We start from the raw sequence: 20,073 nt of genomic DNA, 5'->3' as shown, positions 1-20,073 counted from the left end.
ACTCTGCAATAAACTCCATGGTACCATAAAAAGTTGTCAGTTGGCTGCTGCTTTATCCTCTGTTTAAGAGAAAAATCATCAACAGAACCTTCTCCAGCCATCAGTATTGGTTTTCCAAATTATAAGCATTGCTTAACCTTCAAGAACTTTATTAGTTGTCATCAAGAGGGTATATGGGCCCATTCTATTCATCTTATTTGCATTTTTAAATTTTGTAGTTGGTATATGAGTTAATTTAATAGCAGCTCATACAGTGTTGCTTGAAGATAGCAGTATTTTTTATCAAAGGACAAAATGTAATTGCTTCTCAGCAAAAATGGAATAGCAACAGAAGGTGATGTATTTGATTACCTGCAACAACTAGAGCTGTCGAAAATAATGCATCGAGTACATTGGCTAGCGGTGTCTCCCTTTCGTTCAACGCACGTGAGACAAGTCGACAGGCACAGGTTGCTGCACCTTCTATTGCAGCACCAGTGAACATGGGTACCTGGAATGCATAATTTACTTGACATAGAAAACAATAAACATATATCACATGTAGTGCTGCTTACTTGCTGAGCGTACACTGTAATGCCCTCTTTACAAATTAATAAACATAAGTTACATAGGTTAAATACAGTATTTTGGAACTGTAAGAAAGTCTAATTAAGACTAAATGTATTTCATGTCATTTTAAAGCATCTGCAGTGGTCACTGTAACAAGATAGTTTTTTTCACAATTTTTTTTTGCTAGTATCATGAACAGTTCTCATGCTTTAACTTTGTACTATAAATAGTATTTATTACTCTCAGTTTTTTGGTTCTTACATCATTCTTCAGATTCTTCCATATATGTGGTAAATTTTAGCACACAGCACTTTCACTAACATGAAATATATTAACATTTTTGTGTTGTAAAAACTACGGCAATCTCTCCATTTTGTGAACTTCGTTTTGATGTGTGGATTGTGTTCCTTTTTTGTTTATTTATGGTGGAAAGGAGATCATTTGCCATTGCTCTTTTTAACTGGTGTGTGTGGGTTTATGTGAGGGTGTATTTATAGTTTTTGACTGACTGTCAGGTGTGTATTATTGCTTTACTACGGTACAATTGTGTATGATCTGTGTGCAATTCATGGGCCACAACTCACAGAGATGCATCACACACAGAACATCCCAGGGTGCCCCTGAGAACTACAACACCAAGAATTGTTTGTTGACTTTTGGCATGATCAATGTGTAGATTTTTTTCAAGATCACACTTTATTTATGAAAATGTGCTCTCAAATCACCAACAAAATTTACATTTTCGCACACACCATGTCTTTTAGATAATTTCCATGCTCTTGTATGTTCTTGATACCTTATGTCAAAAGTGCGGCTGGTCTGCTCTAACTAGAGTTGGTAAATGCCAGATTTTTGGTAAATGTTGGTGTTGTCTTCCTTCTTTAGGCATTTCTGTGCTGAGTTGGTATGCTGTTTTTAATCATTGTTTCTTGAGGATGTCCCCAATTATGTCAGTTTGTCTCTCTATGTGAGTGTGTACCAGCTTGTCTGTTGAATTTCTGTGTTGTGCCTTGTTGTGTAGTGGTGGTTGTAATAAATCAGGTTCCAACAGAACTTTAGTTCAGTTAACAAACTATATGATACCAAAATTCCAGCCAGCTTTCAATTGCTTTTGTAAGTAAATTATATGTTCCATAACTGTGGATGTTCATAGAGTTTTCCAGTTGCTGTGTGCAGTTTTCCAGGAAATATAATTTTCCATGTATGTATCAATATATTCTCACGATTTAATTTTGCACAAAGAGAAGTGGTTGGCAAATAATTAACAGCAAGTGCTCTGAAAACAAATCGACATTATTTTTACTATTTTTATCATTCAAAATGCAGACAATGCAAATGTTCCTACTTATATTTTTATTTATTTTACTGTCATTATGTGATCAATATTGCAACATAATAGGAAGTTTCCAATTTTTATATTTGGTACTTTTGTAATATTTGTTATCAGATATTATTGGTAAAAATCTTCACATAATTATCTTCAAGAGACATTCTGTAAACTAAATCTAATATATAATTAAAAAAACAGAAGTTATCTTAATATTATTTTGACTTATGGAATGTTCTGGAACAAAGTACTTAAAAAGCTAAACACCGCCCAAACAGGCCATGAAGACCCAATGGTACTGACCACCTGCTGTGTCATGTTCAGCCCACTGACATCACTGGATGCTGATATGGAGGGGCATGTGGTCAGCACAGTGCTGTTCTGGCCATTTGTCAGTTTACGAGATTGGAGCTGCTGCTTCTCAGTCAAGTAGCTCTTCAGTTTGCCTCACAAGGGCTGAGTGAAACTCGCTTGCCAACAGTGCTCGGCAGACAAGATGGTAATGCATTCAAGTGCTAGCCCACACTTAACTTTGGTGATCTGACAAGAACCAGTGTTACCACCGTGGCAAGGCCATTGGCTGAACAAAGTACTTATGAGATCTGATTGGTACCAATTGCATCAGACTAATTTCCACTTGTGTTCAGTTCTGGTCAGACTCATACTTACTGCTTTTGACATGGCTTGGATTAACACAGAGAAACTCTTTGCAATTGATTTTGAGTTCTAACTTTTGCATCAGACTAATTTCCACTCATGTTTAGTTCTGGTCAGACTCATACTTACTGCTTTTGAGATGGCTTGAGTTAACACCTAGGAACTCTTTGTAATTGATGTGGAGTTTTAAAATTTATGTTTTGATATTTACCTGTGGCATTTTGAAAAGGTGTGAAATATGTTGTGAAAGAATGTGTAAAAACATTTGAGACAGAAAAATTATTATATCTGTGTCATTTTAAACTTTGGACCACAAACTGGACATTATGCAACATTACTACACTGTTAGATACTGATAACTTTTGTTATGTTTTGATGCTACTTTCCTTCAGCTCAAACACCCATTGCCTATTAAACTCGTACAATGTCAACATGAATTATAAACATACAATTAGTTAACAATTAGAATGAGCTGCATCATGGAATTGCTGGTGAGTGTGTTTGTTGTGGATGTTGTTGGTGTCTGGACTTGTGTGATGTTTTTATTTTTTTTTATTTTTATGTTTTTCTGGGTGTTCTTATACAATTTCATATTTAGAGATTCAGCGTTTTTTTCCCCTGCTATCTGAATTATAATGTCCAGCTCCTTATAGTTGTTTTTGTCAAGTGGTACTGTATTTAGTCTGGGGAGAATATCTCTCAGAGCTGCCTCTTTTTTTGGGAGTGTGGGTGACTAGATGATTGGTGCAGTTTGTGTCTGTTGTGGTGTTTTACATGTAGCTGCTGAGTGGGTGGTTATTTTTCGTTGTGATGGATAATCTAGCAAGTTTATTTGACCCGATTGTTCTTTCTCTAAAGTGAATTTAATATTTCTGTTTAATTTGATTAACTCTATATGCAGTTGTCCTATCTTCTTTTCTGGTGCATCTACAAAGCAGAGGATGTCATCCATATATCTCCACAGGCACAATATATCATATTTTCCTGGTTCTATTTTCTGGTATATTCTTCCTACTACTTTGTTCCTGAACATTTTAGCTAACTTTAATGAACTAGGGAATCCCATTGGCAAAGCTTCTTCTGGTAGGTAGGACTCTTTACTAAATTCAAAGTAGGTTTGGCCAGTAATGAGGTTTAGAGTGTGCTTATCTCTGTTATGTGTTCCTATGGTAACTGTTTGTAAGCATCTAAGTCTTGTTATATATCTTGATTGTTTCTTTGAATGCAGTTGTGTATTACATGTTTTCTGCAGCAAATGAAGCCAATATAGTTGTATCTAGAATATATAAGTTGCTTATCTGATATAAGATACTTTGACATTTCAGAGTATGACTGGGCCAATGGTGAATGAATATAAATTAATGAAGTGGTGACATTAAGCCAAATTATGACTACCTCCCGTTGCTATTTACAGTTAATTACTGTGTTAAAAACAATGACCTGACTATAAGGTTTCCGTAGAGGAATATGACACTACAGCAATGTAGTAGACTTGTAAATAATGACAAAAAAGTGCACTCACAACACACTGCCAAATTTACAATGTTAACAGTAACCACCACCACCGTTGCCATAGGATGGGAATAGCGTAGACATAGACTTCATTTACAATCCAAAGTAAAACAAACTCGACATGGAGACCCACACGTAATGGTCTCCATGCTTATCTTGCCATAGCACGCTGCTGTGCTGTGGCTCGGGAGCTATTGCTGCTGTGACAGCCCAATGCTGCCAGATACAGTGAACCATCTCGTCTCATCTTGAAAGCTGGGTAAGTATCTCCGTGTATGCCGGAGACAACCCACGCAGGTAGCTGCTTTCAACAGGATTCAACATGCCTTAACCAAAAAGCAACTGCTGAAAGCATCCCACACATCTGATAAATGAGAGAGAGCTGTGTAATAGGCTGTCTCTCTCTCTCTCTCTCTCTCTCTCTCTCTCTCTCTCTCTCTGTCATATGGGTAACAACCAAGAGGCAATCCAGGCACTTGTGACAAGAGTGGTGTACCATCAGAAGCAGCCAGCAGCAAAGGCGAATGAATGCAGACAGTCTGAAAAATGGTCTAATTTTTTTATTGCATCTCTCTAATTCCCCAGCATATTTTCAGTAGTGAGGCTTTTTTACAATCATTATATCACAAGTGGGTGATTAACCATCAGTGTTCTACTCATTTGTTATTTTCTTAAGAATCATCCTACAACTACAAGATTGGCGGGTTTGTACGATTTCTGCATGACAGCAAAAAACCGCTAAGAACTGTGGTGGAATCATGAAATTTGTTTTGTTGGCATATGCAACGGTAATCTATGGTCACTGTAGGTAACGGGCTGTCCAATGACAATACTACTTATCGTGTATCACATGTCATCAACAAGACGACTCCACACGTTGGTGCCTATGGTGTAATGATAAATCTCGTTACCTAGATGAAGAAAAACATGGTTTCCCTATTAGGAACAAAACGTTTGTAAAGCGAAATTTTACGTAGTCATTCGTAACAACAATCCCAAATTTGTCTAGTTTGATATTTATTCTATCACTATAAATTAACAGGGACATTAGAAAAACGAAGAATATCGGTACCTCAAACGTAGCAAAGCGCTAATCCATACAAGTCAGCTTCCCGATTCCAGTCTCCTTATATAGCACCCCCATACACGTATTCCTCATTTACAACCGAACATTTCTTAGTAAAATATCTTACACTAACCAATGTTAGTATCTAGATACCTACTAGTGGACATTTATATTGGGAGTGTCTTCTAGACCAAATGAAGGTCATATTTAAGCTATGAAAATCACAACCGACGAGGGCGTGACATGCGTGTAGGATTTGCGAGCGTTTGCCTGTTTCACAGTTCAGTTCGATAGTTGTTCAGACATACGCATACGTAATCCCTGAATTAGTTTCTTAGCTCTACAGTAAAATAGTATTCTATGGAAGGGTGTCAACAGCCTACTCAAGAAAATTTGCAGGGTAGTTTCAGGAAACGTGTATTTGACGTAGGCTCTGCGTTAGTTCTACACCAGCCGTCACATATCTCTCATAGTCCACAGGAGACAAATGGGACAAAAAGTAGCTTTACAAGTACGAGATATGTATCGCTTAACAACATGACACGCAGAACAATGAGATATGTAAAGATTTAGCACATTGTTAATTTTTTTCTACACACTATTTAAGAGTGGAATGACTTCGATATCGGATTTAGCATGGAGTAGCATTTATCTCTTCCATTTGCTGAAGAAACCTCGAAGTCTATTAAGATAAGTCACCACGTTTTCTTAAGATTATGGAATAACAAGATGTACTTTTAGATACAATGTAACTGTCATCTTTAAGCATATCCTGTTAGGTGTCTGACAAAATTAATGACAGAAAATCTGTACCAAATACCCCCTTCTTGCTGACAAATTGCGAAACTGTGATGTAACAGTTACAAAAATAAAACTGTTGAAGGCAACAAGTTAACTGCATTTCGAAATAACGAAGACGGACTTTGCTGTGTATCTCGTAGACAGTAATATAGGGGGAAGCAGATTTATAGTTCTCCAGAGCAACGATCAGAGGAATTTTGCTTTTGAACCAGTAATTGTACTGTGATTAGTATAATATCCCCATGGTATCAGATTTAGACTAGAGTAGAGCATACCCTTCCCAATGGGTACTGCACAAAGTCGTCCCCTTTAGTTCCTGATGGTGCACTATGCGATCTACATAGATTTTTTAGAAACTTAAACAGCATCCGAAATAAAACAAGTGTCTGAGGTCATTCCAGTGCTTGTACGAGATCTGTACTGAGAAACCAGGTTTATATACCCTCTTACAGTAGGTGGTGGAGAGTACATTAATACCCATGCTGCTCCACTCATGCGGAAGGAATTGCTAGTGGTAAACATCTGTAATTCCTCATTGTGATCATTTCAAGAACCATATAAGAGAGGAAGTAATATATTTGGCCCAGTATACTCACTCCGATTTTTACAACAATTAACTTCTCTATGATACACAATAACTCTAGTGCTGTCACCTATTAAGTTTGATAGATATAGCAGGGAAGCGCTGGAAGCCAGGTCGAGGATATATAAACATCATGTGCCGACGTCATATAAAATAGGATCAGCTGATGTTAAAATGCATGTTCTAATCTATGAAGTGCACCGGCTATTGCATCAGCTTTTTGGATATAATGGAAGATTTTTTTTTGGGATTCTTAACAAAATAGAGATTAGTGACTACAAAAACATCAAGCGACGACTTCTGCGTGCAAGAGGACACAACCAGGGAAGTGCTACTGTTATTCACAATTCATAAGGGCTATAAAGATGTGTTGAACTTACAGCTCAGCTGGTTTGGTGCAGGATTATAAAGTAGAAAAATAGATTACCTCGATTACAGTACTGTAACAGGCAATAATAGATGCAAATGAATTGATGCAAAGAGATGGCTACCACCCCTGTAACGGGCTAGGTTGCAATGACTGCACACATTTTTTCTGCAGTCATCTCCATGACTCTGATAATTAACTAAAACTATTGCTTGGCATTTGCCTAATTTTAAGCCAACTCATCATTTTAGACTTTTTTTCGGTGTTCTTGGCAGAAGTTTCGATGGTGAAAAATTCACTGCTTTTGAAATATACAGGGTGTTACGAAAAGGTACGGCCAAACTTTCAGGAAACATTCCTCACACACAAATAAAGAAAAGATGTTATGTGGAAATGTGTCCGGGAACGCTTAATTTCCATGTTAGAGCTCATTTTAGTTTGTTCTTCCACCTACGTTCAATGGAGCACGTTATCATGATTTCATACGGGATACTCTACCAGTGTTGCTAGAACATGTGCCTTTACAAGTACGACACAACATGTGGCTCATGCACGATGGAGCGCATGCACATTTCAGTCGAAGTGTGCGTACGCTTCTCAACAACAGATTCGGTGACTGATGGATTGGTAGAGGCGGACCAATTCCATGGCCTCCACGCTCTCCTGACCTCAACCCTCTTGACTTTCATTTATGGGGGCATTTGAAAACTCTTGTCTACGCAACCCCGGTACCAAATGTAGAGACTCTTCGTGCTCGTATTGTGGACGGCTGTGATACAATACGCCATTCTCCAGGGCTGCATCAGCGCATCAGGGATTCCATGCGACGGAGGGTGGATGCATGTATCCTCGCTAACGGAGGACATTTTGAACATTTCCTGTAACAAAGTGTTTGAAGTCACGCTGGTACGTTCTATTGCTGTGTGTTTCCATTCCATGATTAATGTGATTTGAAGAGAAGTAATAAAATGAGCTCTAACATGGAAAGTAAGCGTTTCCAGACACATGTCCACATAACATATTTTCTTTCTTTGTGTGTGAGGAATGTTTCCTGAAAGTTTGGCCGTGCCTTTTTGTAACACCCTGTATAATGCTGACTGATTTTGACATAAAACTACTGATTTGGGGGAGGTCGGTTTGATGCTATTTACTATTACTCTGTATGATACTTTGGTCATGAGGGAAATAGAAGATAAACTGGTGTCTTGGGTGTTCTGCATAGTTTACACTGAATTAAGGAAAAAACAAATTCGCGATTCGTTGGAAATGGTCAAAGATGTGGTACACGTGAGTATCACTCACATCACATCGCTGTGTGGTAGCTTAAGCTGCTCAAGCTGCCCCTGACATGAGCGGCTCTGTTAATGCAGAGTCCAATAAATATGATACAAGTATTAATGTAAGTGCTATACTAAGGCTGTAGAAACATATTTTCTCAATCCATTCTCCACAGTACAGTCAAATAGACATCCAAGATTTTCTATACTCGAGAATGATCCAACTAAACTCTAGACAAAAATCAGTAAGGCTTTATTCTTGTGATATCACAAAAGCAAAAGCACTAGGAAATTACTTCACGTGGGTATGGGGACACAACTACCTTGAACCACTGGAGGTGAGCTATGTGTTGGATGCATCGATGTATTTTAAATGTAGAAGGTTTGTACATGTACAGGATGTAGATGGTGAGAGAGTGAGTCCCATTAGTGTGGAAATTTCAGTGTTGATGGAGTGAGTTTAGTTATGGGATTGTTAGTTGCTAAATTAGCTGGCCAAGTATGGACCATAGCCAGCAACAAATCGTCTGTACTGCTGCAATATCTTACTTCCTCCCACATACATCTTGTGACGTGACTGCAATGGGAAAATCCGGAAAATTAGGGCTAATATCTAGGTTTACCGAAAATCGGTCTTTAGAACCATTGTTGATTGTTTTTAAACCCGTGGAATAATTACATTTAACGAGCATTTATGTTGATAGAGTGGTAATCTACATCTCAGACAGCTGTTCTATTTCAGATGCCGTTTAAGTGCCTAACAATCATGTACAATGCACTGTGCATTATCATACAACTAAGTTGACGACTTTGTTCCGGACCATGGAGAGAAGATATCCTCTACTCTCATCTAAATTATATCATGCTGATACTATGCTAACCACAGTATAATTGCTGGTGCAAAAGCAAAATAACCCCTGATCTTTTCTCTGGAGAACTATAAATCTGTCTCCCGTACGCTATTGTCTGCGAGATATACTGCAAAGCCGGCCGGTGTGGCCGAGCGGTTCTAGGAGCTTCAGTCTGGAACCGCGTGACCGCTACGGTCGTAGGTTCGAATCGTGCCTCGGACATGGATGTGTCTGATGTCCTTAGGTTAGCTAGGTTTAAGTAGTTTTAAGTTCTAGGGGACTGATGACCTCAGAAGTTAAGTCACATAGTGCTCAGAGCCATTTGAACCATTTTTTTTTTATACTGCAAATTTCGTCGTCCTTATTATGAAATGGTGTTACCTTGCTTGCTGTGACAGTCCGATGCTGTCAGATGCAGTGAGCCCCCTCACCTCATCTTGAAAGCTGGGTAAGTATCATCACACATTGGTGTCCTATGGTAAGATAAGTGTGGAGATCATTATGTGTTGGTTTCCAACTCACTTTTTTTTCAGTAAAATGCATCTCTATCCTACTCCCATCTTACGACAGGGGCAAGCTGTTTATTATTTATGTTGCATATTTAGTGATGTGTTGTGAGGGGATTTTCTTACCATTATTTACTAATGTACTATAGCTCTATAGTATCACTTTCCCTACTGGAACTTTATAGTGAAGTCATTGTTTTTGACATAGTTACAATGCAGGGGCAAGTTCCTTGTGGAACTTTGGTTCCGTGGAATGTATTTGTTGCAGTTTGCTATTTTTTAATGTGGGATGTGGGTACATTTGTTAAAATAACATAGTCTGTTAATTGTTTAACATGTGACATTGGTGTATTTTTTAAACATCACATTGATTTACCTGTTCAGTCTCGTATTATATACACCATTGCTTGACGATCATGAGAAGTGTGTATTTGGAAAAATGTAATAAATTATAGCAGTCAGAGGTGGTTATACTTTGGAATGCTTACAAAAAATAGATATCATGCCATCATTAATTTATATTAATTCAGTACAGCCCATGCAGACACTGCAATGTCAAAGTGTGTTATGTCATATTTTACATTGACATTTTTCGTAATTTTCCAAATACGTCATGATGTCATTAAATTACAATTAATCAGCTGCACCCCAGTCAAACACTGTAATGTGAAAATGTTATGGCATATACTGTGTTAATCTTTCCTGCTGTTTTTGAAAATATTTGTCATGTCATTACGTTATAGTAATTCAGCAATACCCTAGTCCCACGATGAAATGTAAAAGTGTCATATATTATGTTGATACTTTCGTCGTTTTTCAGAATATTTATGGTGTCGTTACATTGTAGTAATTCAGCAACATCCCAGAAGCACGTTGTAACGTCAAAGTGTCTTACATCATAAATCATGCAATTACAGTGCACAGAGCACAAACGACGCATGATAAACAATTTTAATACTAATACAGAAGGGGGGAGCTTGATTCCCATTGGTCTAGAGAGAATGGATGGAGGGAATGGGAGGAGGGGGAGTGTGACCTTAATGTACCCGTTATTTTATGTTTTACAGTTACCTGAAAGCTGTGACTGGGGTATCAGGCTACACCCTGCCCCACAGGTGTGGGTGGTGCAAGAGGGAGACACTTGACAGGTATCAGGTTATATCCTGACCATGAGTGTACCTTTCGCAGCTGTCCGGCAGGTGGTGACCGAGGAGGGGGGATTCCCCAGAAGTGAGTGCATAACCTGGATATAAGACCATAATCTTGGCCATCTCCGGCACTGCTCCACTACTCCCACCCATGTTTACATTTTCCATACTTTCCCTAGATCAACTAAGATGAATGCTGAGACGATTTCTATGAGTAGAAAACGACTCATTTCCTTCTGCTGGAGAATGACATTAAATCCCTACCTTCCTTCGAGGTAGATAAATTTTTAAGGTGCAGAGTCGAATTCCAACCCCTTTTCAGATTTATTGCTACTTATATCTAACTGCATTCATCCCGTTTTGCCTTTAGTTGCCGATACTTATATGGTTCTTGGGTGATCTGCGCCGTACATGAAATATAATTCTAAACGAGGTTCGTGTATGAGAATAGTACTATATTGATATTAAGGTGAGATTGTGCCTCGTCTTGTAACTGTCTAAATAAGCTAATCGCTCAGCTTTTCTTGTCGCGATTGAATGACAGTGTGCTTCTTGGTGCTCTGCCTAGTTACGCATAACATGGAAACAACAAATGGGTAGAACTGACAGAAGCACACCATTAACGTAAGAAATCTGTCTGAAAGGGTGGTGTGACATATATCGCTAAATCCGGCCATGGCCAAACTAATATTATGATGCTGAGGCCGCCCTGTCGTCAAATACCTGCTTCAGTTTCGTATTCCATTGACAGTAGTTGGCATTTGACAACGAGAGAGCTGGAACGCTGCTGCCAGCATTACACCAATGAGAGCCTGGCATTGGCGGCTCTTACTGCGTTGCCACTTCCACTGCGCAAAGCTTTGTGGCAGACGTGAAAATTTCGCCTATTTCACGAAAAAATATAACTCCGGCCGTAATTAAAATTAAGAACAGATTTTTGACATGCTTAAACAAGAAACGGAGACCTATATCAGCCGGGATTGTCAGAATTTTTACTTTTATTTTTGTAAGAGATATGAACTTTAAATTTTGTGCTTGTTATGAGTTAAACGTCCCCCACTCCCAAGAAAGCTCTGTTTTTCTAAGATTGATCACAGAAACTTAATGTGATACGATACGTTGGAACGATCCAATGCCGAGGGTGGCAGTTTGGTAGTCAATGAGAGGACGTTTTTGAGAGTGGTAAGTAGTTTTTGAGATGTTGTGTGATAAGTTTGAAACCATTCCTCAGACGTGAAAATTTCTCGCGTTCAAAAGAATTAGAACTGCGATCCCAATTAAAATTAAGAGCAGATTTTTTACATGCTTAGAGACGGTATACAGTCGTGTACCTTACACAGCTTTTCGTTATTATTGTAGATGATAGAGACTGGAAAACGATTTCTTATTGGCGAGGAGAGCGGAGCGTTGTGGCGGCTGCCTGAAAACTGCACTTGTCGCGATTTCGGATCTAAAACTTCAGGTGGCAAGTAATTTATTTCATAGTATGATAGAGTAGTTCATACAGCTCGAACTGTCAAGTCGAATTAATCACTACATGGAAGGCGTTTTCATACCAGACATCAGTAATTCAATTGGTTTAATGTGAGTCTCTCTTCTCATCTTGCGTCAGATTTTTCGATTCTGAATACTTCCTGGAACCAATATCATTAATAATTTGCGTTAATGGATCTTCAAATTCTACATCTATAATTGGAGTTGTGAAACGAACATAAAGGGCGCAGTGGAGAACAGATAGCGCCCCACTATAATTTTCTTCCTCTCCTCTTCCAGCCACGGACGGCCCACGTGAACGAAGATGTAAGTAGCCTCCATATAGCTCAGTATGTCCTCATTTTTATCCTGTGATCATTACGCTAGGTGTTTGTTGGATGCACTAATATTTTCTTGACTCGATTTTGAACGTGGTCTCTTGGGATTTTGAGAGTAAAGCTCACTGAGATGCACAACGTTTACCTTGTAGTATCTACCACAGTAATTTACTAAGAAATTATTTGACGCTTTTACGCTGACCGAAACATAAGAGCAAACCGTAAATCTCTTCTTTGAATCTTCTCTATCTCTTTCGTGGTACCAATTTCGTATCAATGGTCCAGAAAGCTCAAGAATCGGTCGAACAAGAGCAACATTCCATTCAGTGATTTTACACTTCTGTAGTATTCCACCGACAATCTCATGTCGAAATCTTCCTTCTTCACGGCTAAGCTTAGCTAGACATTCTACATTGAATCATTCCCTCACTGCCTGACAAAACAAACGAAGTAAAACTTTAGGGGTTGAGATGGTATATGATATATCAGTGATTACAATATCGACTCAAAGTTACCAAGAACTTGGCGCTATAACCCACTTATGAATATTACACTGCATGCGCTCTGTAATGTATGCATGCACTGATTCGATCTGGAAGGCTGTGATAAATCCGTTGTATCCTCTACTGAGGGAAGCTGGCCCACAACCGCAGCTACTGGTAGTTGATATCCTGGATAGTGGCACTGGGAGAAGTTTAACGCCTGAGTTGGTCTCACAGTTGTTCTATCAGGGACAGATCTCGAGATCTTGCTGGTCACGAGTTATCTCACCATCACGCAGACAGTTCATACAGACAAAGACATGCGTGGACGAACATTGATCTGTTCAAAAAGTGCGTCACGATACTGTCAGCTGATGGGGAAAAGCATTAGCACACAGGATATCCGTGATGAGGTGTGGTGTGATCGCTACCAAGCGTAACTTGAAGTCATACCCGAAGGCCACACATACGCATGACGTCAGGAGTAACACTACTGTGCTTCTCCAAAATATTGGAAGAAAGGTACATCTCCACAGTTCGCCGTCATATTCTCCTACAATGGTCATCTAGGTATGCGCAGAACTGCAATTCACAACTGAACACACTGAGACGCCACTCATCAGCTGTCTACGCTTCCCGGTCATGCGGTTCTAGGCGCTCCAGTCCGGAACCGCGCTGCTGCTGCTACGGTCGCAAGTTCGAATCCTGCCTCGGGCATGGATGTGAGTGATGTCCTTAGGTTAGTTAGGTTTAAGTAGCTGTAAGTCTAGGGGACTCATGACCTCAGATGTTAAGTCCCATAGTGCTTAGAGCCATTTGAACCATTTGATTTCCCGGTCATGGCATCACTCCAGCAACACAAACTGCCGTGACTGGAGTGATGCCATGACCGGGAAATAAAATGGTTCAAATGGCTCTAGGCACCATGGGACTTAACATATGAGGTCATGAGTACCCTAAACTTAGAGCTACTTAAACCTAACTAACCTATTGCTGCTATTCTCCGAGCAGTGGTAGGGGATAGCACATAATATTGCTCATAATAAGGAGGCGCAGATGTGGAAGAGTTTCGATGTGCTTGGTGTACAATACAGCGATCCTCCCTTGGGGTGATCAGACGCGACCGGCCGGAACCTTGACGGCGTGCATGTCTGTCCTCACGTTCCTTTGTTGTCCAGTATAAGGCCACTATCACGTCCAAATGTCCCTAAATTGCACTATTCGACCAGCCAGCCAAATGAAGACCAACTATGAGACCCCTTTCAATCTCTGTCATGTGCTGTTAGCGCTGTCTGACACGAAAATAGGCATCGCCGCGTCCTGAACTGTGATCACTCAACGTCTCACTTTGTTCACACTCCTTGATACAGGCGTGGTAACAACACTAAACACGAACAACCGCTGTGGTGACCGTTTTATCTGTCACACAATAATGCAGCTCTAATAATTTGTATACTCGTTGACGGCCTGTACGTGTACGAAGTTACACTGGCACCCGAAGTTCTCTCCTGGGTGCTTCAGTTTCTTTGTCAGGTGTGTATTTGATGGCTGCGTCTGATCAGTCATCGTGCAGTTAAACGATGACGGATATTTCGTCTGTTTACGCACACTGCAATACGAATATTTGGGCTTAATATCGTATGTCCATTGCGTGCTAATCGTCTTCACGGTCCTTGCATACTGTAATAATTGTCTAATGACTGTATGTTTTAGTGCATTACGGCGTTGCCCTCGAATAGTTTGATAAAGTGACAGACGCCATCTGACAGATCGTCTGTATGAGAGTACCTTGTGAACAGTAACGGCCCCGCCACCCTACCTCGAGGTATGCCTGAAGGAACTTTCGCTTCTTATGAAATCTTTCCATTGAGGCGGCTACTGAGGTTTTGCAGGGAAGTATTCAGTCTGGTCATACAAATGTTCAGGTATTCTACAACCGCGCGTATTGCATACTGCGTAATGGTGCGGAACTGTACCGAAGGCTTCCTGGAGTCAGGGAACATGGGATCACTCTGGGGTCTTCTGTTTATATATTGAAAAATCTCGTCAGCGCACAAAGCAAGATGCATTTCATAGGTTCGAACCTTCTGGAATCAGTGTCAATTTGTGGAAAGGAATTATAGCTCCAAAAACGGCATTATCGTTTGCATTAATGTTAGTATCTTCCATTACTCATTTCATTACAGAAATAATTATGCAGAAACCTTCCACAAACATATCCTTCATTTTAGTATTTATTTCCTTAGCACTTTATCGCTTAATATCTTTGGTGTCAAGCTGAATTCTAATATTCCTTTATGGCTGCACTTTTGGATTGCTTTCAAATGCATTTTCTGAAACGTTGGATATGTAGTGCGTAGCGAGAATGTGCAAAAGTTAAAGAGATATGAAGAAATAACGAACGATAATTTTTTTCTCTTCATCATTCACTCTGACATACGATTCGAAGCTAACACAGCATCAACCATTGGTCGAAAATGCTCTACAGCGAGCTGCTATTTTGATGGCAAAGGTTAGCCATGATCAGAGACAGGAGGACTACCAGCCCGGAGTCTTAAAGCTTCTGCCAGTTGAGGACTAGGAAGCTGAGGGAACAACAAAAAGTGCGCTTGCTGTGTACGTCACCACTTGGCCTGAGTGGAACTAGACCAAGAAGTATTATGTGCGTAAAGGATTTTAATCGGATGATATAGAAAAAACCGATTGTGGTATTCTGTCGAGAGCTGACGCAACACTGGGTTTCATTCGATGAGACATTTTTAGCACAGCATAAGGCAAAGGTGAACAGAGATTTGTGTAAACAAGACTTGGGAAATTTCGGTTTAAAGTTTTTCCACAAGACAACTTACGAAATTAATCTAAGATAACTCACGTGGTCAGGAAGCCACAATGGCGGCTTATATGTTTTCGCTATTAGGAAAAAAATACGGTGTGATGCTAATTAGATGATGTATCTTTTCGTCCAGCGTTTACCGTCCACTCATAACAAGTTCATTAGAAGCGTACTCTGCTACGTGACTTTGTGTGCCGTGCTTGTGGTAAGAATGAAGTACAGCTCAAATGCTGTTACAGATAATTTCGAGAAGCGACTGGATACTAACTTACAAACACACGCCTGCTGACCAAACTGTGTGTTAATACATAGACCAGTACTAACGATTTGGCAATCAAAAATCGATGTACATTTTGCAGCAAAAAATTGTTGGTATGTGTTCCTTGTCATATGCAAAATTGATTTCAGTATGCAGGGGTAAGAGCACCAAAAAATGTTAATTAGTGAGTGTTACTTTTTACTTATAATCCAGTACATGTCTACACATTTTATTCTACATGTGTTAGTGACGTCATTTCAACGTAAGGTTAATAGCTGTTGCTCAAGGTACTCAAATCTCTGATCATCAACTGACGGAGATTTGTCTGACTTTGCCTTAATCTTGCACTGTGTTTCAATCGCAACCTATGATGAATGCTGCGAATTACTTATCAGTGCTAATCTGTCATGCGTGTTAGTCACAATACAAAACTCATGCTAACTTTGTTAGTAAATATTATACACAATGGAATAATTGTTTAGATCTTACTTTAGTGTTATGTAAATTTCGTTTATGCCAAGGAACACGGCTTTTTCGAAAGTAATGTACATCTCTATATCGCAAGAATACAACAAACTATTTACCAAATGAACATGAAATGGGAATCATCAACGAAAACTTTCTTCTCCGAACACGCCCTGCTTCGGAAAAGAGCTGATAATGTTGCTGACAAATACAGCATCAACCAAGTGTACTTTTCCAGTCCCGTTTCGCAGAGGGAGGAGTCGGACCAACGTCACAAAAGAAGGAGATTAACTTTGGATTTATTCGCAGAACCAACCTCCTATTTGGCTCAAGTAATGTAGTGAATCCGTGAAGAAACCTAAATGAGATTGCCTGTGCCATAGAAGGGGGAAAAATTATTATATACAACACATGGAGGAAACAAAAGAAACTATGGAGTCTGACAAACTCATCGAATATTGGACGACAGACCTGTTTCAAGACTCGTATAAAGTTAATCATAAGTACACTCCTTAAAGGTACAGTTAAAGAAACAAGGAAATACAATAATATCCATAAATCAAAGAATTATCATTAAAAGAGCAATAACATGGGAAAACTGAGTAAATGACGTGGAAGGCGAATACCTTTATCGCATGGCAGTTTTCACAAAACTTCCATTATGCAAACTAACGGCGCCGTATTCAGATTGGGCAATTTTTAGGTATCAGACAACTGTGTTATTGCGTGTCGGAGGCAGTTGCTGCGAGCAGAGGAAACTGGGAAAATAAGCGTTGTAGAATGATATCGATGGAGGACCCCTGGTAGATTATCGACACGTCTTATTGAAAGATACGGGACCAGGTCCTTGAAAAACAGCGAAAACAATTTCTAGACTTAGGTACGACAGCCAGAAATCTTAGCCAAGGACTTCTACGCTTGGCAGTGACTGATACCTGCTGTAATTACTCATAGAAACAGGTTTACGAATCCATCCAAGCTAAGGGCTGCCTCTCTATCACCAACGGAAACTTGTTATCATTTAATTTCGAACACGTCACCGTAGCCGCGGTTGACAACGCACGCTTGTGCTGTGGCTCTTGACCCAGAGGCAGCCATTTCAGATCCTGATATTGAAAACAATTTAATCTCCAGTCAGCGGAGTACAAGTGATGGTTTACAGTTCCTGAAAGCCAGACTTTATGTGACGCTGTTGATGGTGATCCGTGCTTCATATGGAGACGATAAGTTCGGCGACCCCATTTGTGCTATCACAGGGGAGTGTGCTATAAGCTGGCAGCGGCATTGAGCCTGCACCTTTCCTCTCTCACAGCTGTCAGCAATAGAAACACGACGCTAAAACTTAAAACGCACTCATAACAGTCACCTAAACTTAACTTATGTACCTAAGATACATTTCTCACACTTAGTGTGTAAAGAAGGAAGTAAATCTGTCAAATATGAAGCTGAATCTGTCTCATGGAGTCTTCTAGCCAACAACTCCACACGGCTCTTTCTTACGACTCTTTCTTTCTATTCTTTCTTCTCTCATCATCATAATCATCATCAACAACAGTGCCATAAAACTCACATTACTTCCTTTACTGACGAGGGATGGTTACACTTAAAGCACCTGAGTACAAGCCACCAAAGTGGCGTCAACTCTAAAGCCTTACACTAAGTCGTGACGCACATGAGTTCGTACATTGAATGTGGAATGTCGCAGGCTTCATGAAAGTGATACATGAATGAGGCGACCAATCACATGTGCAGTGCTCAGCCCTAAACAAAGGAGAGTGCGTATGTCGTGGTACGCTGCTATGTACTTTCAACAATTTCTTCACGTTTCGGCTTTAGTTTTTTGAATTGTCTTGCTGCTAGTGGGAATGACACCCTGTGTTGAAGTTGTCTGTGCTGCATCGAACACCTCGTAATTTTAACACCATCCTGGAGCTGAGTTTTCGTGCATTATTCATACCATGTCATACGTTCTGCAATATGACGAAGTTTATAACTTTTAGAGTTATCGTGATATTTGTGATGTTTTCTTGATTAATATTATAGTTACGGTTAATTAGTATTCTGGTTACGGTACGATTTTAACACTCTGTTGTGAAATAAGATATTTGAAACATTCAAGACGACGAGACTGAATTTGATAGACACAAAGTCGTGCATTTGACTTCATGATAGTAGCAGCTGCTGAAGCAATTACTCCTTCATTGTCGACTGTAAAGCGTCCTACTGATATGAACCCATACACACAATTCCGCGTAGAATGCACGTACACAGGGGAATACATGTGTTCCAAGCACTCTTGAAATCGTGATATGGAGGTACACTTCTCCCCTCTGCAATTAAGACAATGGATAAAAACCATGTTTTATCGCCCGACCGTGGATTGCATCTTTCTCGTACGGACAGACTGACGTCGAGTAGTCCCTGTGGAAAAATTGAGCGTCACCCAGGCCACAATTTATCGGTTCACTTTGTGGCAACAAAAACTGATGGAAAATTAAAGTTAATGTAGTATTGCCATTGACCCGACGATTAATAAAACTGACGCATTTGGCTGACAAAAGAGCCTAATGTATTACTTTGGAACAGTAAAGTCTGTATTCCAACAGTCAGAAACGTCTTGGAGCTTGAGTCTGAACGCCATTTGCTACTTGAGAATGCTGTAATGTTGACTTCTCATTTCCTTAAATAGTCAACTGGTTGTAAGTTGTGACAGCTGCTACTGAAAGTCTAGGGCAGTGGTTCAGAATTTTTGTAAATATCGAATATGTCATGGTCTAACGTTGGGCGTCACGGGTTTGCTATATTTTGGTGTAGTAACAGCATCACTACTCAGACTTATTTTGACTTCCATTTGGTTGGCCGTTTATCGCAGTAGTCAGAAGGAGGTACATGCTTGACAATGATTCTCGCAACTGTCACCGTTCTCTATTTTGCGACAGTAGCTGTAGCCTCCCTCTACGTGTCCAATACGGACGAGTCGCTATGGATCGGCGTGAGAGCAATTCTAACATACCCTTTCAGTTTGGTTGTTCTAATTGCATCAGACTACAGGCATGTTTCGGTCTTCCCGTTTCCACACCCGATCATGATTGTCAGAGCCAGTGACGGAAATGAGACGGTGCGCTTCTGGGGTGAGTCGACACCACAGGCTTATGTCATTCTTCTTTACAATGACGCCATAATGGACACGATCCAGGCAATGAGGCAACTACATTCCTCCTCACTCTGGAATGCAAGGGCAAAGTTCGTGTTGGTGCTTCCACAGGACGCTCCTCCCACGCGTTTCTCAGACATCTTCAGAGTGCTTTGGGAAAAGAATGTTGTTAACGCCATTTTGCTAGAGCCTAGTTACCGACACGGGGAATTCACAATGAGGGTACACTCTCCTGTAATTTATGATCGTAATAGCGGTTGTTCTACAGTATCTAGTAGGCAACTGGGTACTTGGTCCTCTGGAAATCCTAACCACTTTGTGAGTAATTCTGATCTGTTTCCAAACGAAATGCTCATGGACCTACACGGTTGCCCGCTGAAGGTCTTCGCTAAGGAGGAACCTCCGTACATCATCCAAAAGAGGTC

At 40.0% G+C, this 20,073-nt stretch overlaps 1 protein-coding gene across 1 annotated transcript in view; it reads right to left on the bottom strand.

The window, feature by feature from the left end:
* Positions 1 to 20,073, bottom strand: part of LOC126161861 (aquaporin-11) — a 235,266-nt gene that overhangs the window by 5,723 nt on the left and 209,470 nt on the right. The window contains exon 5 of the mRNA XM_049917977.1: positions 352 to 490. Coding sequence (XP_049773934.1) covers positions 352 to 490 — 139 coding nt within the window. The remainder of the gene's footprint in view (positions 1 to 351; positions 491 to 20,073) is intronic.

Source organism: Schistocerca cancellata, chromosome 2, assembly GCF_023864275.1.
Source record: "Schistocerca cancellata isolate TAMUIC-IGC-003103 chromosome 2, iqSchCanc2.1, whole genome shotgun sequence".
Lineage (NCBI taxonomy): Eukaryota > Metazoa > Arthropoda > Insecta > Orthoptera > Acrididae > Schistocerca > Schistocerca cancellata.
The sequence above is the reverse complement of the archived record's forward strand: the minus strand, read 5'-3'. Positions and strand labels throughout refer to the sequence as shown.